At 55.1% G+C, this 20,153-nt stretch overlaps 2 protein-coding genes across 3 annotated transcripts in view; one reads left to right on the forward strand and one right to left on the reverse strand.

Annotated features, from left to right (window-relative positions):
- ANKRD16 (ankyrin repeat domain 16) overlaps positions 1–20,153 on the reverse strand; it is a 256,684-nt gene that overhangs the window by 144,413 nt on the left and 92,118 nt on the right. The gene's annotated exons all lie outside the window — the stretch shown is intronic.
- On the forward strand, positions 1,729–19,814 carry PFKFB3 (6-phosphofructo-2-kinase/fructose-2,6-biphosphatase 3). Of its 2 annotated transcripts, XM_049776318.1 has the most exons (17): positions 1,729–2,174; positions 7,453–7,578; positions 8,696–8,792; positions 9,402–9,468; positions 9,848–9,922; positions 10,243–10,299; positions 12,563–12,687; positions 13,586–13,793; positions 14,256–14,402; positions 14,519–14,623; positions 15,447–15,576; positions 15,676–15,738; positions 15,831–15,895; positions 16,776–16,949; positions 17,836–17,858; positions 18,231–18,280; positions 19,466–19,814. In XM_049776318.1, exons 1-16 carry the CDS (start codon positions 2,099–2,101, stop codon positions 18,271–18,273), a joined length of 1,581 nt encoding a protein of 526 aa, XP_049632275.1. In that variant the 5' UTR covers positions 1,729–2,098; the 3' UTR covers positions 18,274–18,280; positions 19,466–19,814. The 2 variants fall into 2 exon arrangements, with proteins under 2 accessions (XP_049632275.1, XP_049632276.1); XM_049776319.1 differs by lacking the exons at positions 17,836–17,858; positions 18,231–18,280 and having other exon boundaries at positions 1,731–2,174.

Consider the following 20,153-nt stretch of genomic DNA (forward strand, 5'->3'; position numbering starts at 1 on the left):
GCAAGAGCGACTCAGGAATGTACCTCCAGAACCGCACCCCACCAAGTGTTCGAAATTTTTCTGGCTTCTCCGCAAGTCAGCTGAGACCTCAGCTACTCCCCTCTCCCCGCCAAGCCTCTCCTCTCCCTTAGTCCCTCAGGCCTTTCCCAGCCTGATGGCCCCACCTGGGGAAAGAAGAGCATTAGGGTTCCATCTCCAGAAAAACAGTCAGGGGATGCATATTTAATTGTATTCTTTGCTGTTGTTTTGGGCCACACCCGGCATAATTGCTCAGGCCTTACACCAGGCTCTGCACCACGCAGGAATCACTTCTGGCGGAGCTCAGGGGATCAAACCCAGGTCCACCCGAAACCCAAGGCACACATCCTCTCCTCTTATGCTTGGCCTGGTGGATGTATTTTTGTTGTTGTTGTTTGTTTTGTTATTGTTTTTTGGGTCACACCTGGTAGCTCTCAGCATTTACTCCTGGCTCTACGCTCAGAAATCACTCCTGGCAGGCTCGGGGACCTTATGGATGCTGGGATTCAAATCACCATCCTTCTTCATGCAAGGCAAGTTGTCTCTCTTGCCCTGGATGCATTTTCGTTTTCTTTTTTCTTTTCTTTTTTGGTTTTGGGTCACACCGCGCAGCGCTTCAGGGAGCTACTCCTGGCTCTACACTCAGAAGTCGCCCCTGGCAGGCTCCAGGGATCATATGGGATGCTGGATGCCCGTGTCCTTCTGCATGCAAGGCAAATGCCCTACCTTCATGCTATCTCTCTGGCCCCCAGGCTGAGGATTTTTCTTCTTTCCCAACACCAGCCCTGAATGCATATTTTTAAAGTAATTTTTTAAAATTTAAAGTTATTGTCAGTTTTGACAGAGAGATGGAGGGCATTGGTGGTGGGAACGTTGCACTGGTGAAGGTTTTTTTGTTTGCTTGTTTTTTAATAACTAAAGCCCAACTACAAACAGGTTTGTAATCATGGTGCTTAAATAATGATATTAAAAAAAATAAAGTTATGGGCCCGGAGAGATAGCACAGCGGCGTTTGCCTTGCAAGCAGCCAATCCAGGACCAAAGTGGTTGGTTCGAATCCCTGTGTCCCATATGGTCCCCCGTGCTGCCAGGAGCTATTTCTGAGCAGACAGCCAGGAGTAACCCTGAACACCGCGGGTGTGGCCCAAAAAACAAAAACAAAAACAAAACAAAAAAAATGAAGTTATGGGCCAGAGAGATAGCGCAGCGGTAAAATGTTTGCCTTGCACATTGCTAACCCAGGATGGACTAGGGTTCGATCCCGACGTCCCACGTGGTCCCCCCAAGCCAGGAGCGATTTCTGAGCGCAGAACAGGAGTAACCCCTGAGCGCCACCGGGTATGACCCCAAAACCAAAACATAAAATAAAATGAAATAAATAAAATCATGAACAGTTGAATTTTAGTTCCACGCTAGTCCCACTATCAACTCCCATCACTGACGCTGCCAGTCTACCTCATCCCCCAGGGCCCTTGAGGACGCGCATTTTCAGCATCTTCTTGGGCGATTAGTTCGCGGGGCGCACGGCGCTGCCTCTTTTCTGCAGCAGCCGAGGTGGGGTGGGAGATGCCTGTGGGAAGCCGTACCCGCGGAATTTGGGGTTTATGGGGACTTGCGCTGCAGATCCAAGGGATTGAGCCCAGCTCAGCTCTAACGGGGCGCGCCCCTTCACCAGCCTGCAGGGGCGCCCCGCGGCCTGGGCCCGCCCATCTGTGCCCTCGTCTCTTGGAAGGGGCCGGTCCGGGCCCGCGTCCCCCGCCCCGGGCCGACGTGCGCGCCACCCGCCGGGGAAGGGCGAGGCTTAAAAGGCGGCGGAGCGCCGGGCGAGACCTCGCAGACTCGGTGGGCGGGGAGCGCACGCTGTCGTCGCCGGGGGCTCGGCTGTCACTGCGCCACGAGCATCCCGGATCCTTCCCGGCCCCGCGATCCCCGCGATCCCCGAGCCCCAGAGGGCCTCGGTGGGTGATCTGGCACAAAGCACGAAACGTTTCCAAAAGAAATAAAAGCCGGGCCGCGCCCCCTTTCTCTCTCTCTCTCTCCCCCGCTTTGTTCCGGGGCTCGTGGCGCGCACTTGGCGAAGATGCCCTTGGAGCTGACCCAGAGCCGGGTGCAGAAAATCTGGATTCCCGTCGATCACCGCCCCTCGCTGCCCAGATGTGAGTGAGTGCCTTTGCGCGTGGTGGGGGGCTTTGGCGTGTGTCCCTGCCCGGCCGGGCCTTTGTGCGGAGCGCGCGTGGCGCGGCGTGGCGCGGAGCTGCGGGGTTCTGGGTTCCACCGCGCACGGCCGCAGCCACCGCCGCCTGGTCCCCCTCCTTGGCCCGCGGCCGCTCGCCCCTCGCTCCTCCCCGGAGTGGAGGAGCGGGTGGTGCCACCGACGCGTCGCGGAGGGGCGGTCCAGGGCGCCCCGAGTTGCGCTTCCTTCTGCCGGCGTTCCGGGGGCGCTGTGGGCCCGGCTGGCCGGTTCCCCGGAACGCGCGGGGGTACCCGGTGGCTTAGCGCAGCTCCTGCGAGCTCCGGGCTCCGGCCTCCGGGCTTGGTCTGGCTCCATTCGCCGACACTGGGAGTAGGGAGTGGTGGTGGTGGAGGTCGCCAGAGCCTGTCCGGTGGGTGGCTCTGCGCTTTCTCCGCTCTCCGGGTCCCTCCAAGTGCTTGCCCTTCCTTGGTGGCTTATTTCCACCTCCAGGGTGTTTCTAAACCTGCGCTGGCACTAGCTGTGTCCAGGCCCGGACTGGCTAGCCAGCGGTCTAGATGTCGGCCCTGGCACGGCTTTGGGGATGGGCTGTGCGCAAGGGCGCACAACTGATGCGCTCGCCTCCAGCGCGCGGGGGAGTTGGGGGCCCTTCTTAGCGCCGTCCGGGCTGCTGCGGGGTCCCCTCTGAGGCCTGCTAGTCAAAGTCCGAGGACCGCGGGGTCAGAGGCACAGTAGGTGTTGGCTCTGCCGGAGATGCACGCCGCAGGTGCAAACCGTCCAGGTGAGTGCGCAGGGGGCCGTGCGCCCTCTTTCTCGCCTTGGCCACCGTGACAGCTCGTCCCCTTGGGCTTTGGGGCTCCATACGTTCAGCCACCCTTTCTGGCAACCCTACAAGTTTGTCCAGAGCAGGGACTTTTTGGGCACAGAGCTCTGGACACCGGGCTGGTCCCTTCCCGTCAAAGGGACCTCTCCTGGGTTCCCGGTTCTGCTTGCCGTTAGGGACAACTGGTGACTTTGCTGGGGGGAAGCCCCGGGGTTGGCACGACTCCAGGCTGTTTCCTGTCTCCAATTTGCCCCTCGTATGTTCTGGATCTGCCTTTGCTGCTGGAGTGGAGCTGTCTGGGGGTAGAGTCTTAGCCAGGAGAGCGAGGGAATGGGCCAGTTCTGAGCTGGGGAGCAGGTGCTTCCCATCTCTCTCCTCCCCCAACACCGTAGCTCTGGGCCAAGGGGGTGTCACTTTTCACCCCAGGTGGTGGGAGGTGGCAGTTGTAGGCTAATCCCTGCACCTAGGATTTTAGGGGTCCCCCCCCCAGCTTAGGGAGGTTCCCTTGCGCTTGGTCGCTCCTGGAACGTGTCCTGGCTCCCTCTTCCGTCCATTACACTCGCCTGGGCTGCACGTCTCACACGCAGATGCGAGATTTGCCTGAAAATGCTTCTCAGCCATTCAGGACCCGCTAGGGATGCTGAGGACAAGGGAACCAGCTGCTTTCCCCTCCCACTCCTGGAACCCCCCATGCGGTCTGGGGTGTTGTCTCCTGGGCTGTATAAAACCTCAGATGCAATTGAGTCAGTGAAGGAGCCTGCACTGCCCCCTGGGTCACCCTGAATTTGGGAGTCAGCTCAGAGGAACGTTGATGCGCTTTCCTTCTTCCCACTCCCAGGCTGTGTGGTTGGATTATTAGGTTCCCATTTTCTCCCATTCGTGTGGCTTCCTCCCACTTATTTTGACTATGTCCCCTTGGCGATGGGGTGTGTGTGCACGGGCGCCCCGTGATTGAGAAACGCTGATGTAGCAGCAAAGCCAGCCAAGTCTCCTTGGCATCCTTGGCAGGTGGGACTTTTGAAGGGCTGCTTTCTTCCTAGATCACTTCACTTCTGCCCCAGTTGGGGAGGCTTGTGCGGTTGCTCTGGGGTTTATTAAAGAGGGGGCGGGTAGGGTGGGGTTGTTACCCAATGAGGAAGCTGGGAGATAGATTGGGACCAGGGAACTGATTAGATTTTACCTCTGGCTCTTCGAATAGTAACCTGCCTGGTGGCGTTTTAAAGAGCCACTCACCACTCACCTTTGCGAATGCCTTATGTTTGCTGGAGCTGCCTCTGGGAGCAATTGAGCTACCGAGCTGGGAGTAGATTACTGACTGCTGCTGGCTGGTCTGTGCAGGTTCCCATGGGTTCACAGTTTGGGGGGCGGGTGCAGCTGTCTCCAAGCAGCCTCAGACCGGCCTTCTGGGCCCATGCATGTACCCAACAAGTTCAGACTCTGGCATGATGTGGAATCCCCTTACCGGCTGAGGATTCTCTTTTTTCTTTTTTTGGTTTTTGGGCCACACCTGGCTCTGAGCTCAATGGTCACATCTGGCTCTGCGCTCAGGAATTAATTCCTGGCAGGCTTGGGGTACCATATGAAATGCTGGAATCGAACCTGGGGCGACTGCATGCAAGGCAAACACCCTGCTTGCTGTGCTATCGCTCTGGCCCCAGGCTGAGGATTTTTCTTCTTTCCCAACACCTGTTCCTGCAGTTCTGTGCTGGGCTCATGCATCCTCATGTCACTCGAATGATCAGTGCTCCAGGGGCGTGGCACTCTCAAGAATGAGGTTCTCATTGGATGACTTTTGGGTGCTGGGGGGGGGCATGGAGCTGGCATTTGGGAAGCAGATACATCTGGTCATACAGAGGCTGCTGCAGAGGGTGTGGTCCCTAGAAATCTAAAACATGGCAGGTCCCCAAACCTAGGTGCAGCTGGTTAGTGTGCCCTGAGGAGAGGGCCCTGGCTGGCTCTTATTTTCTGCTGGACAGGCGGTTCCTGTCCCAAGTCTTCGCCACAACACAGCTGCGAAGTCCCAGGGCCCTTTTGGGGGTGTCCTTGCAGCACTGGGGGCATGAGTTCCTCACGCAACTCTCCAAGCAGGGGTCCTGAGCTAATTCACACCACTGTGTGGTTCTGTCCTGACTCTTGGGTGCAGCAGGGAAGGCACCTACCTCTGAGCTCCGGGGCCAGGGTGTGGCCCCAGATACTGAGAGATTTATGGGATCTCAGGAAAGCACCTCCTTTGGGTCAGTCTGAGCCTGAGAAGCACTTTCAGGACAGTTCTGGTCTCTAGCCCAGGGGGCCTCTCGAAATGCTCTTCATGGCAGTGGGCACAGGTGGCGGGTGTGGGTGATGGGCACACACAATCTCTGTAGGCTCAGTGGCCGAATCTGGTGTGGTTAGTTTGTGCTTCTGCTCACCCTATGGCTGTGGGGCTCTCACACGCTGTACATTTTGTTTTTGTTTTTGGGCCACACCCAGTGACTCTCAGGGGTTACTCCTGGCTATGTGTTCAGAAATCCGCTCCTGGCTTGGGGGACCATATGGGATGCTGGGGGATCAAACCAATGTCTGTCCTAGGTCAGCCCCATGCAAGGCAAACGCCCTACTGTTTGCACCATCAATCCTGCCCCATCACATGCTGTACTTCTGGGAAAACCAATTAATCCAGAATCCTATGCTGGGGAGGAAGAAACCCAGGGAGGGGCAAATGGGAAACCGAGACAGAGGCAGGCACTGAGAGCATCTGGCAGGGTGGCCATGTCAAGTGCCACTCAGGGAGAAAGTGGGGTAGAAGCTCCAGAACGTTCCTGTCCTCCTTCTCACTCACCCTGAGCACACCCTGGAGTCCTGTGCCCATGTCAGGTTTCATATGCCCATCTCCTCCTGCAGGTGCCCTGCCAAAGCCTTGTTCCCGGCAGAGGCAGCAGCTGCAGAGAAAGGCCAGTGCAGGGGGTGTTGGGTCACTGGGGCTCGTCCTGACATCTGGGCATGATGAAGTCTTGTGGATCCCCCTGTCTATTGGGGAGTGTTCTGCTCTCCTGAACTTGGTGACACCTCCTGTACCTCCATATGAGGTCAGACAAGGCCACAGGAAGGAGCATCAGGGACAGATGGAGACGCAGACAGAAACATAGACATGTCATCTGCACGTGTATGACGGGTCTGGGCACAGTGAGGTCACAGACAACAGGAAACCACAGGGACAGGAACTGCGCATGTCCCCGATCTGTCCCCAGCAGCTGAGCTGCTCACATGTCCCTGGGCTTTGCTGATTCTCAGGGACAGTCACAGCCTTGCTTGCCTTGGGAGCATCGTTGTTGTGCTTTCTGCTAGGATCCCTTGGACACCATTCTACCCCAGACCCCAGAACCTGGTGGGTGTTTGCTCTATGATGGTGCCATCCTGACCGGGCTGCATATAGTAGCTGTGCCCCTTGCCTGTGACCCCCATGCTTACTAGTGTCCCTGCATAGACACTTGCTGTGGCCTTGGCATGACCTCTCCCAGGACAGGAATTAGTCCAGGACCTTGTCTATGGCTAGGACAATCTGTGTCATCCACCCGAGGCTCCAGGCCAGCACACAGTGTTCGGGCATCTTCCAGACATGCTTTCCTGGGCTTGTCCTCTGCCTGGGTGTCCCCACGTCCTGCCACTCTTGCTGGGCAGCAAGGTAGACAAAGGCAGAGGGACTCCAGGGACAGGGCTTACATCCATCACTATGAAGTAAATTGAGACCTTTGAAATAGTTCCCATTTGTATCAAATATTTCTCATTTGTATCTTAATTTTTTTTCTGGTGGTCTTTTTCTCCCATTGCCTTTCATTTGGCTTTTTCCCCTCTCTTTGTGGGTGGAGGGAGAAGGGATTTTAATAGATGGAAGGCTGGAGAGCTTAACCGGGGGTGTCATCTAGGCTTGTGGGTTCATGTGTTGGAGCAACTGGATTGTGGGTAAACAACTTGCAGTGTGAATTTTCTTGCCTGTTTATTGCAGAGAATTGTTACTGAACCAGCTTCTCTTGTCCTCCCTGGATAGGATGTATGGGGTATCTCTTCCCATTCTGGGAACTGTGGCATCACCAAACCTCCATCCAATACCCAAAGAACATCTCATTACACATCACCCCACAGGAGCCACATTTCTCCCTGTCCCAGCTGGTTTCACTCATACTACCTCTCATCACCTTCTCCCTTCCATGCAGAAAGGGAGCTGAGGGTACATGCTTGGCTTCTGTCATAACTAGGCCCATGTCATGATCCCATCACACCACCCCTCTTTGATTAAGAACCCCTTTGCTGGACCATTCCACCTCCACCAGGATTGGGGAGCCCCTTCCTTATACCCCATTATATCTGCTGTGTGGGCTGCTGTATGGCAGGAAGGGCTGGCTCTTCTGGAGAATTCTAACCACTGCTTAATCTGCCTTGGCAGCATGCGGGCCCAAGCTGACCAACTCGCCCACTGTCATCGTCATGGTGGGCCTCCCGGCTCGGGGCAAGACCTATATCTCCAAGAAGCTCACACGCTACCTCAACTGGATTGGGGTCCCCACAAAAGGTAGGTGTGTCTGCGCCCCCCAACACCCTCCCCACCTTCTCACCGGCTCATCTCAGCCTGTCCACTGGGCCCTGCTGCCTTCAGAGGCTGCTGGGGTTCTCATGGACCATTTCCTCTCCATTTTTTTGGGGGGTGTCATACCCAGTGATGCTCAGGGGTTACTCCTGACTCTGCTTAGTAATTACTCCTGGTTGTTCTTGGGAGACTACAGGGGATGCTGAGGATCAAACCTGGAATTGAATCCAGGTCAGCTGTGTGCATGGCAAATGCCCTTACCTACTGTGGTGCTATCACTTTAGCACTGGATCATTTTTTTTTTTACTTTTTCTTTTCCTATTTTTTGTTTTTGTTTTCTGGGCCACACCCAGCAGCATTCAGGGGTTATTCCTATCTCTGTGCTGAGAAATCAATCCTGGCAGGCTCAGGGGACCATATGGAATGTGGGAATCAAACCCGGGTCAGCCACATGCAAGGCAAACACCCTACTCTCTGTGCTATTGCTCTGGTCCCTATTTTTCTTTTTTAGTTTTTGGGCCATACTTGGCAGCACTTAAGTGTTACTCCTGGCTCAGAAATCACTCCTGGCAAGCTTGGGAAACCCTATGGGATGCTGGGGATTGAACCCAGATTGATGGCATACAAGGCAAACTCCCTCCCCACTGTGCTATTGCTCTAGCCCTGCCAAAAATAAACGTTTTGACCACATCCTGCTTGTTGGGGACCTTGTACTAGAGATGGATTTCTGGTTGCCTATTGGCAGAGCCTGCATCCCAGCCCCAGAGCCATCCTGGACCCTTTCTCTTTTTTCATACTCTGCAGCTCCTGGCTGAGTGCTCACTCTGCCGAGGGGTTGCCAAGCAGCTCGGCCTGGTCTGCTGTGATGTTCTGGGGGTCATCTTGCCCTGGTGGACCCTGTCTTTACCTCAGCTGCACAGTGACCTTCTGGGCTTTGTGCCTAGTTTTGAGTGGAGGTCTCTGTTCCTCCTGGAATTGTGGGCTGAAATCAGGATGTCTGAGGCCTTTTTGGTCTCCACTGATGGTCCTGGCAGCCCTGGGCGAAGTTGGAGTACCTCTCCTGGGTTGTGGGTGATCACTGAGGGTCTGTCTTCTTCCTCAGTGTTCAACGTGGGCGAGTATCGCCGTGAGGCTGTTAGACAGTTCAGTTCCTACAACTTCTTCCGGCCGGACAACGAGGAGGCCATGAGAGTGCGGAAGTGAGTAGGGTGGGAGGTTGGGTTGGGGTTTGGATTGGGATTGGGGTTGGGTAGGGTTGGGGGTGCAGTTGGAAATTGGAGTTGGTTAGGGTTTGGGCTTCGGTTGGGCTTGGGGTTGGGTAGAGTTAAGGTTGGGCTTGGGGTTGGGTAGAGTTAAGGTTGGGCTTGGGGTTGGGTAGAGTTAAGGTTGGGCTTGGGGTTGGGTAGAGTTAAGGTTGGGGTTGGTTAGGGTTGAAGTTGAGTTTGGGTATGGCTAGGGTTGGGGTTGGGTTGTGGTTGGTTGGTTAGGACTAGGTAGGGTTAGAGTTTGGAAGGGTGAAGATAGGTCTGGGTGGTGCCACCTTTACTTTTTCCAGCCAAAATTATGGGATAGGGCATGGGCACAAAGCCAGTAGATAGAATACAGGGACCCACCAGCTAAATAGGATCATCTAGAAACTAGGGTGACCATGAGCTCCAGATGTGAGCAAGTGGCCCTAGGCTATGCTGCAGGACTCTGTCTTGAGGGTTCCCTGTCCATCAGGCTTTCTGAACATATCTGGGATCCTGTGGTGTGTGGGTTGCACAGAGATAGCTTGTTGAAGCTGGTGTTGGGTCTCTGGTTTGCAGGCAGTGCGCACTTGCTGCTCTGAGGGATGTGAGGAGCTACTTGATGAAAGAAGGGGGCCAGATCGCAGTGAGTCTGGGGCCCATGGAAGGGGTCTGGCAGGGTAACTCTGATGCTCAGACAGGGCCCAAGTCCCTCCTGGGTCCGGCAATGGGGCATGAGGTGGACCTAAGGTATGGGCTGCTAGATTCTGACTTGGCCCCATCCTCTTGGCATTCTGGACCACTGGGGACTCTGCAGAGTCGGGCCCTTGTGCAACTTGGGGCCCTCCATGGACTGAACCATGGTTTGTCAGTGCTGGTTTGAGGGTTTACTTTCAGTTCTCTTATCCCTGGACTTATCCGAGTGTGGATGGCGGTGCAAGGGGGTCTGTGGGCCTTACGGTGCTGGGCCTGCCTCTAGTGAGTAACAGCCCACACAGGCTCCTGCTCTGCCTTCTTTCAACCAGGTTTTTGATGCCACCAATACGACCAGGGACAGGAGACAAATGATCCTTCACTTTGCCAAAGAAAATGATTTCAAGGTGAGCTGAAGAGCTTTGTGGGGGTTCTGGAGCTGGCAAGAGTGAGCAGAGATGGGCAGGAATGGATGGAATAGTAGCTTTCCTCTTGGGTTGCAGATTCTGAGTTGGTTCCTCCATATGGCCTTTATTCCTGTGTCTCCATAAGACACATGGTGCCTTATGGCTGCCATCCCAGGAAAGGGGAACAGATTTGAGGTGCACAGAGTGGGGGGCTGAGGATAGATTCAGTAAACATGAAGGCTATGGGGGAGCCCAGGTCTTTCTTCATTTCAAGGCCCTGGTAGCACTTTGTTCCTGACCTTTCTATCACCTCTTTTCAGGTGTTCTTCATTGAGTCTGTGTGTGATGACCCCACCGTGGTGGCCTCCAACATCATGGTGAGAGCTCAAGGGAGCCCCTAAGGGTGGGGGCTAGAGGAAAGGCAGAACCAGGAAGGCCAGAGGGAAGGTCAGACCCTCCCAAATGGGCTTGGTTTTGTTTGGGGCTTGGGGACTGCATACTGAAAGAATGGGGCTGGCATTATCAGGGCTACCTTCTCAAGGCTGATGAGACATGGGTGGAGGACTATGCCAAAGGGCAGGCCCCACCAGAGGAGAAAGGGGAAGATGTTCGGTCTTTGGTTAAGGAAAGGCTGTGGTGAGATGAAACTCCAGGGGGTTAGCAAGTTGGAGACAAATATGGGGCCCTTAGTAAATGGAAATGGACTGGTGATTTACTTTGATTCTTAAGTTTCATCACTTAAAACGAATTTATTATTAGTCAGTATATAAACTAATCAATTTTTTTTGTTGATTGTGTTATTGACACTGTTGTGTTATCAAGTGATGGATGGGATTATAGCATAGCTGCAAAGGGCACGCCCCAGCCTGCTCAGGTGGTAGCTCATTGGCTCTCCCAATGAAACACTCATCTCATTGGCTCTCTAAAACACTCATCTCATTGGCTCTCTCGATGAAACATCTCCATAGGTTGCACCTGCAAAAACTGATCCTTGGCTCTCTCGCTGGAGCACACATCTCATTGGCTTTCTCACTGAAGTACTCTTGTCTCTCATTGTCTCTCCCCCTGAAATTCTCACCTCATTGGCTCTCCTGATTAGTCTCACCTCATTGGCTCTTCTGATGAAGCTCACCTCATTGGTTCACTTGTGGAAACTCTGCTCATTGGCAGGCTCTCCCACTCAGTGTGTTGGATCCTAGTGGCAAGCCAGAGAGTTCACCTGGGAGCCATGGGTGTGGCTGCGTTCGAGATGGGCCCTGGTTCTGAGCCTTTTCTCCAAGTTGGGAGAACCCCAGCAGCGTTTCTGAGAAATGGGGCCTCTTTCAGGAAGGGCTGTTGAAGTTGTGGGCCTTGGGCCAGAACCACATTGTTGTTGGTAATTGTGGGGGCATTTGGGGATATGAAAAGGAAGGAAACAGATGCTGCTAAGTCTCTGCAGTAGCTGAGCTCACATCACTGGGCCGCTTCCATGGTGTGTAGGGTGGGGAAGCCCAGTGAGCTCAGGAAACATTTTCCTCAGAGTCTTGTGAGGTTTGCTCATCCCCTTTACCATGATGGAGCCTAGCTCCAGGCTACTGAGCAGCTCTGCCCCGAGTGCCCTTCTCTGCTACACTGAGCTTCTGAAGCTGATGAGCACCTCAGCTAGTGAGTTTTGATAAAAGTCCAAATAAATCTAAAGGCTTCCACCTCCACCATGCCTGGGTTCATGGTTCTGGTGGGGCACCCTGCCGAGAATGGGGAGCATTCCTGGACCACTTGATCAGCTACACCCCAACTTCCATTGCCCCTCAGATACCAGCCCTGGAATTGAGCTTTGAAGAGGGGTGGCATCTCCTACAGATGCCAAAGTGGGGTTCTGACTGGACTCAGCGGCACTTGCCCTGCATGCCTGAGGCTCTGGGTTTGATTCCTAGCATAAAAAGAAAAAAATCAGTTTCAGGGCTGGAGAGGTGGTGCAAGTTGTAAAGCATCTGCCTTGTGCATGCTAGCCTAGGATGGACTGAGGTTTGATCCCCTAGTGGTTCGATCCCCCAGCGTCCCATATGGTTCCCCAAGCCAGGAGTGATTTCTGAGTGCAGCATAGCCAGGAGTCACCCCTGAGCATCACCTGGTGTGCCTCTCCAAAAAAAAGTCAGTTTCCTTGAGGCTGGAGTGATAGCACAGGGAGGAGGATATTTGCCTTGCATATAGTTGACCCGGGTTCAATCCCTGGCATACCATAGGGTCCCCTGAGGCTGCCAGGAGTGAGTCCTGAATGCAGAGCCAGGAGTAACTCCTGACCACTGCTGGGTGTGACCCCAAAACCAAAACAAATAAGTAAAATAAACATTTCCCAAGACTGCCTGCACCTTGGTTGGAGTTTCTGTTTGCTCCTATTTCCTCAGGCAGGATGGGGGTTATAGCCAGTAAAACCTAGTTAGGTGCCAGCCCTGGGTGGCTACACCTTGAGTGTAGGCTAGCTGCAGGGCCCCCACTCTGGACCTCCTGGACAAGGGATCCTGAGCACAGGCCCTGCCTAGCCTCCCTGGCCTTTCCTGCCTTTGTTCTGAGGTTGGGGGTGTGGGCTTGACTCAGTCCTCTGTCTTTCGCTTTCTGTGAGTGGCCAGGGAAGGCCATGAGACATGTCTGCTCTGGCTGCAGGAAGTGAAGCTCTCCAGCCCGGACTACCGGGACTGCAGCTCGGCCGAGGCCATGGACGACTTCATGAAGAGGATCGGCTGCTACGAGGCTAGCTACCAGCCCCTGGACCCCGACAAGCACGACAGGTGACGCTCCCGCCACAGCCACCCCCTATCGTGGGAACGACCCAAATGCTGCCTGGGATAAGTGTGAGAGCAAAGATGGGTGGTCCAGGGTGGCTCTTGTTCCCGAATCCTCTTTTGTTCTCCATCTCTGCTGGCCTCAGTGCTCTGGCAGGGGCAAGGCAGCTGCTTCAGGAAGGGCCCTGGCGCTTTGCTGATGGTAAGGGTCTGAGGCGGCATCTGACAGGGACCCAAAAGGCCCAGCTGTGGGTTCTCATGGGATTCTGCTTGGGGGTTCCTGGGTGAATCTGCTAATGGTTCTGAAGGAGTCCTTATGGGAGATACTGTAAGGATCTGTTGAGGATTCTGAGGGGGGTTCTCATGGGGATTGATTGGGGAATCTAATGGGGATCTGAGGGATCTAATGGAATTTGTTTTCCCTCTCCCCTGATGTGGATTTTGAGGAATTTTTTTTGTTTTGTTTTTGAGCCATACCCCGTGACGCTCAGGGGTTACTCCTGGCTATGTGCTCAGAAATCACTCCTGGCATGGGGGACCATATGGGACGCCGGGGGATCGAACTATGGTCTGTCTTAGGCTAGGGCATGCAAGGCAGATGCTTTACGGCTTGCACTACAGCTTCGGCCATGAATTTTGAGGAATTTTTTTTTTTTGGTGGGCGAGAATGGAGTGGATCTAAACATGGTGGGGAATCCGGTGAAGATCTGAGGAAAGACAGGATGGGGGTCGTGATTCTGAGGAGGATCTGAGGAAAAATATGATGACTGTTCTGAGGGGGATTTGAGAAAAGATCCAATGGGTATTTCGAGGGGATCTGGTAGATGCTGAGGACTTGAGGAATGATCTGATGGGGACTCTTGAGGGGGATCTGAGGGGAATCTGGTGGGTTCTTGTCCTGCAGGGAGCTGTCCTTCATCCAGGTGATTGATGTCGGCCGGCGGTTCCTGGTGAACCGTGTCCAGGACCACATTCAGAGCCGCATCGTGTACTACCTGATGAACATCCATGTGCAGCCCCGCACTATCTATCTGTGCCGGCACGGCGAGAGCGAGCACAACCTCCAGGGCAAGATTGGGGGCGATTCTGGCCTCTCCAGCAGAGGCAGGAAGGTAAGCGCTGGAGTGTATATATGTGGTGTCTATATGTTTCTGCGTCTGTGTATCCATGTGGATGTATTTGTATGTCTCACGTCTTTTACACATGTCCATGTCTCCATACCTATTAGATGGTTTTGTTTGTCTTTATCTATTACATGTGTTATGTCTATGCCCATCACATGTGTCTGCATCTGTGCCTCTGTATCAGCAGAAAGGAAAGAATGTTGGGCTTTGTTTTTTGTTTGTTTTGTTTGTTTTTGGTTCACAATCAGCGGTGCTCAGGGGTCACTCCTGGCTCTATGCTCAGAAATCAATCCTGACAGGTTCAGGATTGCCGGCGATTGAGCCTGGGTCAGCCGCATACAAGGCAAACACCCTCCCCTTTGTGCTATTGCTCTGGCCTGAGTAAACCCAGAGTGCTGTGAAGCTGCTTCTCCAGGGGGCCTGCACTCACATGTCCCTCTGCCCTTGCAGTTTGCCAGCGCACTGAGCAAGTTTGTGGAGGAGCAGAACCTGAAGGACCTCAAGGTATGGACGAGCCAGCTGAAGAGCACCATCCAGACGGCCGAGGCACTGAGGCTGCCCTATGAGCAGTGGAAGGCGCTCAACGAGATCGATGCGGTGAGTAGGCGGCCCACGACATGAGTTGCTGCCCATGCTCCCAACGGGTAGAATATTAGGTGGACCAGGTGGGTGGCCCTAGATGTGGGCACCTAAGTGAATTGCTGCTTCCACAGGGTGTTTGCGAGGAGATGACCTACGAGGAGATTCAGGCCACATACCCTGAAGAGTATGCGCTGCGAGAGCAGGACAAGTACTACTACCGATACCCTACGGGCGAGGTGCGTACACCCCCAGAGTGTGTGGTGTGGGCTGGGGCTCTGAGTTCTGGGTGCTGCTCGGTGACACTGATGGACTCCCGGAGTGTCATGTTTCTTTGAGGGTCTCAAGGATCCTCCTTTGGGGTCTGCCAACATGGCCATCCTGGTCCCCTCAGATCTCCCTATCTCCCTCTGGGGACATGACTGCTGGGTGACCTCCAGGGCCAGCCCCTTCCTCTGAGATAAAACTCACCTGTTTAGGTGCCTCCCTCCAGGGCTTCAGCACACTGCAGCATCTGAGCATCCCTCCCGCTCAGAAAAAAACCTGTGAAGGGGCTCCTCGTTCCTACCTTGGGTGGAAGGAGAAGGGGAGGTGATTGCCTGGGGTGGGCTGCACATACTGCCAGTGTCTCCTCATCTGTCCCCATAACCCCCAGTCCCAGATAAGCACCCTCAGACTTGGAGTGATCAAGTCATCTCAGCCTGTCAGGCCTCTGTGAGCAAAGAAAGTCTAGGTGGGAGTCCGGCTTCTCCCTCTGACTGTTACTCCAGTGAGGCTCCTCCTTCTTCTGGCTGTGGCACTCTTGCCAGCCAGGCTGTTTCTCCCTCTGATTGGTACTCTATCCTAGGCTCCTCCCTCTGACTGGTGCAGATGTTTTCGGCACTCTGGGATGACACAGCTGGTGGTAGAATATGGGCTGGTGGTGGATTCCGATGCAAGGTCCTCTGTGGTCACAATGGTGTCCAATCTCAGTCCCTCTGTCCAATTTCTGTCCTTCTGTTCAATCTCCATTTCTCTGTCCACGCTTTTCCATCTGTCTAAACAGTGTCCCTCTGTCCATAGTCATACCAGGACCTGGTGCAGAGGCTGGAGCCAGTCATCATGGAGCTGGAGCGGCGAGAAAATGTTCTGGTCATCTGCCACCAGGCCGTGCTGCGCTGCCTCCTGGCCTACTTTTTGGACAAGAGTGCAGGTGTGCTGTGGGTGAGGGAGGAGAGTTGTGAGTCTGGAGGGACCCTGGGGCTCCTGGGGGTTCTATGGAGGTTGCTCAGAACTGCCGTTTCTCTCACAGAGGAGATGCCTTTCCTGAAGTGTCCCCTCCATACTGTGCTCAAACTCACCCCCGTTGCCTATGGTGAGTGGGGGGTTGGCCCTGCATTCTGGGGGGATGGCGATTGGGGGCTGAGGACCTCAGTAATGACCCCTTTGTCCTTGCCGTCTGGTCAGGCTGTCGTGTGGAGTCTGTGTACCTGAACGTGGGGTCGGTGAGCACCCACCGGGACCGTTCAGAGGTGAGTGGAGCACCCCAAAGCCACTGGGACTTGGGGGGAGGGCTTGGCTGCCTGGTACCCCTAAGCTCTCTTGCCCACTGCCCCCACCCCTTCCTAGCACTGACTTGTCATAGGCTGCAGGGGCACCTGTGGTTTCTCTACATCTCCCACAAAAGTGTGTGTCTCCCTGCATGTACCCCCCCAGAGTCTTTCCTGGATCATATCTGGTCCCATGTGACATTGAGTGATGCTGGAACTTAGATGCATCCTTAGGCCCCACAATCTCTGTTCTCAGGGATGTCTCAGGGAGCAGAGTGGGGGGTCAGGCAGAGTTGAGGATGGCCTCCAGGCATGAAATGTCCAGACGGTAACCACCTCCCTCCCTCCCTTTTCCCAAGCAAAAACAGAAAAGGCCAAGAGCTGCTAGATTGAGCAATGGGATTGGGCTAAAAAGTAGTCCCTGGGGCAGGACTGTGGAGACCTCAGGGAACCTCAGACTACAGCGGGCCTGATGGCTGGTAAGGTCTGGGACTTGCTTGTCCCCCAGACACAGCCCAGCAGGGTCGGCTTTTTTCAGGTCGCATCTGCTGGACCCACAATGGCCTCCTCGCAGCTCCTTGCTCTCTGCCTTCCTCCTCGCTTTCCTCTATCTCCCCCTGCCTTTGTTTGACTCTCCCCCACACCCGCCAAGATCCCAGACTTGCTTGCTTCTGGGTCCTGTGGTGTGATAAGGCAAGGAGGGCAGGGTCTAAGGCACCCCACTTGTTAGTAGGGGGCCAGGAGGAGCCACGGTGGAATGAGCTGGCGGCAAGAGTGGCACTGAAGGCTGTGTGTGCAGTTGGCGTTTCTTCATTCCTCTCCTCCTAACTGTCCTCCTCTCTTTTGTCTTTGTCTTGCTTAGGATGCAAAGAAGGGGCCTAACCCACTCCTGAGGCGCAATAGTGTCACCCCGCTAGCCAGCCCTGAGCCCACCAAAAAGCCGCGCATCGACAGCATGGGGGAGCCCTCCGCTTCCGCGCCGCCTGCCCTGCCTGTCCGCCTGTCCCCGGAGGGGCCCACGCAGCTGCCTGGCCACGTGCGTTCACTTGCATCCCCCCCTTTCTTCCCTCTCGGCTTGCCCCTGCAGGGAACACAGCAGGGGTCTGTGGGGGCTGCTGGGATAGCCCGAGTTGAGCCTACTTGAGTTGGGTCTACTGTGGTCCTGGGGGAGCGTCTGTTTGCATTTTCTCTCGGACAGTTAGGAGCAAGTTTTGGATCTTTCTGGAAGGTTCCCTTCAGCTCTGGGTCTTGGAGCCTGTGTGTACTGAGGTCGTTTCCTTGGTCCTGGGACCACTGATGCCTCCTTGGTCACTTCCTGCATCACCTTTGTTGTCTGGATTTCAGAATCTGGGTCACTCAAGGGCTGAACCCAGAAGCAGCTGTTTTATCTGGTTCTGCCGTGGCAGCAGGAAACACGGTCACAGTCCGCTTGGGTTTTCCTCATTTGCTTGTTCTATGGCAGATGGAAGAAGTGCAGAGCCTGGGTGCTGGAATGTTTCCAGAAACCGTCTTTCCCTCGCAGGGGGCCCAGTTTGAGCACAGATAGGGCTTCACCCCTCCTGCAGTAGAGTGATGCAGTGAGGGGTGGGGGGTCTGTTCGTCTCTATGGTGGCTGTGGAGCAGGTGTTGGGGTGCGGCTGAGGGTCACCTTATGTGAGGGAGCCATGACCTGGCTGTAGGGTCACAGACATCTCACACTGAGGCCTCCCAGCTTATCCCTAGCGAGTTCTTTTTTGGGTCTGGAATGAGGAGTTTTTCCAGGACACCCAAGTGCCTGGAACAGTGTGTTTCTGTGTGGAGAGGAGGTCAGGTAGAGGTCAGACATCCTATGATGCTGTGGGGTAGATCCTTGGCGGAGCTAACCTGAGTCCTGTCTGGGCCCCATCATGGCCGCACTCATATTCTCTTCCTTCTCTCTGCAGCCTTTGCTAGGAAAGGTCTGCCTGTAAGTACCCGGGTGCATCTACCCTCCCTGCCCCTAGACTCTTCACCATATCCTGGACTCCTCCCCCATGGATAGTCCTCCCTCATGAATACAGTCCTCCCTAAAGGGAGCCCTCCTATGGATGAAGTCCTTTCCTGGGAGAATGCTCCCTATGGATACAACTTCCCCAGAGATTCCTCCCTATGGACAAAATTTTCCCCACAGACAGTTTTTCCCCCAGGGTCATGGTCCTCCCTGGGAGGTCTTCCTCACCCTGGACCTAACCCCTCTCCCCCAACCCTCTGAATTTTCAGTTCCACCCTCGCTGAAAGCACTAAAAGTTGTTTTGTTTTTCTTTTCCATCTGTCTCTGCCTTTCCCCACTGCGTGAAAGACGAACTGTCTGTCACATTTTCTCAAAGTTCTCCCCTTACTGAGGGACAGGTACGCTCTTGCATGCCCGCCACCCCTTCCCTGTGCCCCCTGCGGCCAGCCTGGTGCAATACAGACCCTCCTTGTGGACCTCGTGGCTGTGTGACATAGATGCCACTTACATATGTCCCCCCAGGGGGCCAGTGCCTGTTCTGGTGTCTTCATCACCACTGTGCGTGCGTGTGTCCGTCCAACCACCGTGGAGCTGTCTGTCGTGGCTCAGGGCAGTATTTCTGCCTCATTCTGCTGGTGGCTGAGCTTCTGGATGTGGGGTTCTCCAGGAGACCCCCCCTGGAGAGTTCTCCCATGGAGGGCATCTTGGCTGGGAAGGGCAGCCTTAGGCCTGGCAGCGGCTGAGGCTGAGCAACAGGGCGTCCCCTGCTGGCCCATAAATTCAGGTCCGGGAAAGAAGCAGTGTCCATCAGGGTGGGGCTCAGCCTGGGACCCCTTGATTAGAAGTGGGCAGAACTTGGGGCTGGAGCGATAGCACAGAGGGGTGGACATTTGCCTTGCAGGTGGCCAACCTGGTTCCATTTCTCGTATCTTATAGGGTCCCCCAAGCCCACCAGGAATGATTCCTGAGCACAGAGCCAGGAGTGACCCCTGAGCACAGCCAGGTGTGACCTCAAAACAAACAAACAAAAATGGGCAGAATCTGAGGCCAGAGAAGTAGCACAGTGGGGAGAACACTTGTCTTGCACACGGCAGACCCGGTTCCATCTCCTGCATTGCATCTGGTCCAAGCACCAATGGGAGTGAATCCTGAGTGCAAAGCCAGGAGTGACCCCTGAGCACCGTTGGGTGTGGCCATCAAAATAGGAAGCAATAGGCAGGATGGCTATGCCAAGTGTCCAAGCTCCAGCTGCCAGGGACCCCATGTCCTGTAGACTGGCTTGGGTTGAGGGTCCTGGGGCCACCTCATGTTAGGAAGTGCAGGGGGTGCCAGGTTCATGTCCTAGTACCCCCAGAACAATTCTGCCCCTGAGTCCTGCCAGCAGGTGTTGGGGCCCCAGGGAGACGCTACCTACTCCCTCCCAGACTCTCCTCAGTTCCTTCCTTCCCATCTGCAATGCCCTTCCAGACCTTGCTCTGTGTTTGGGGGCCGTGGGTTGCAGAGGAATCCCAACCGCATGGTCTCTGTGTTTGCTTAGGAAGCCACGCCCACAGTCACTGAGTGTCACCCTCTCCTATAAACAGAGCCTGAAGGATGCCCAGGGCAGCAGCGACTCCTGGACCCCCTGAGTGGCCCATCCAGCCCTGCAGCTTAGCTCCTGCTCTTCCTCCTATGTCGCCTTCGCTCCGTCCACGGGTGGCTGCTACTTCAATGATTCCATGGTCCGAGGGGACCCCTGCCCGCAGCAGCGTCTGTTAGACTGATCCAGCGCCCTTTCCACCTATGCCTGTGACCCCCTGAGGCCCCCTAAACCCCAATCCCACATCCTGTGTAGCTGATCCCACCGTTCCCATGAGGCGGGGGAAGACCAGTGGCTCTGGAGGAGGCAAGGAGACACTGAGAAGGGCCTGTGGCCATTGAGTCTACATTGGGGTGTCCTCAACCGGGACAATGTGTTTCAAGAAGCTGGTGTGTGTGTGTGCCCCTGTGCTGGATGCTTGAGGGCACAATGGAGGAAGAGAATGGGTGGATGTCTGCCGGCTCTCATCTAGAGCCTTGTCTTCAGGACCGTGTGCTGTTCTCTGCCCAGAGCCCAGGTCTCTGCGGTCCACACTGTTCCTGAATCTCGGCCCTCTTGATGACTTTGCACCTTCTCCTTCTTAGGGTGGAAAGTGGCCATCAGAAGTGGCCCAGCCTGTCGGGGATGTGATGTCTCAGGTCTGGAACTTGGGAGAACTTTGCTGGAATGTGACTGGGAGCCCAGGCCAGCAG

The sequence above is a fragment of the Suncus etruscus genome, chromosome 7, assembly GCF_024139225.1.
Source record: "Suncus etruscus isolate mSunEtr1 chromosome 7, mSunEtr1.pri.cur, whole genome shotgun sequence".
In the NCBI taxonomy this organism is placed as follows: Eukaryota; Metazoa; Chordata; class Mammalia; order Eulipotyphla; family Soricidae; genus Suncus; species Suncus etruscus.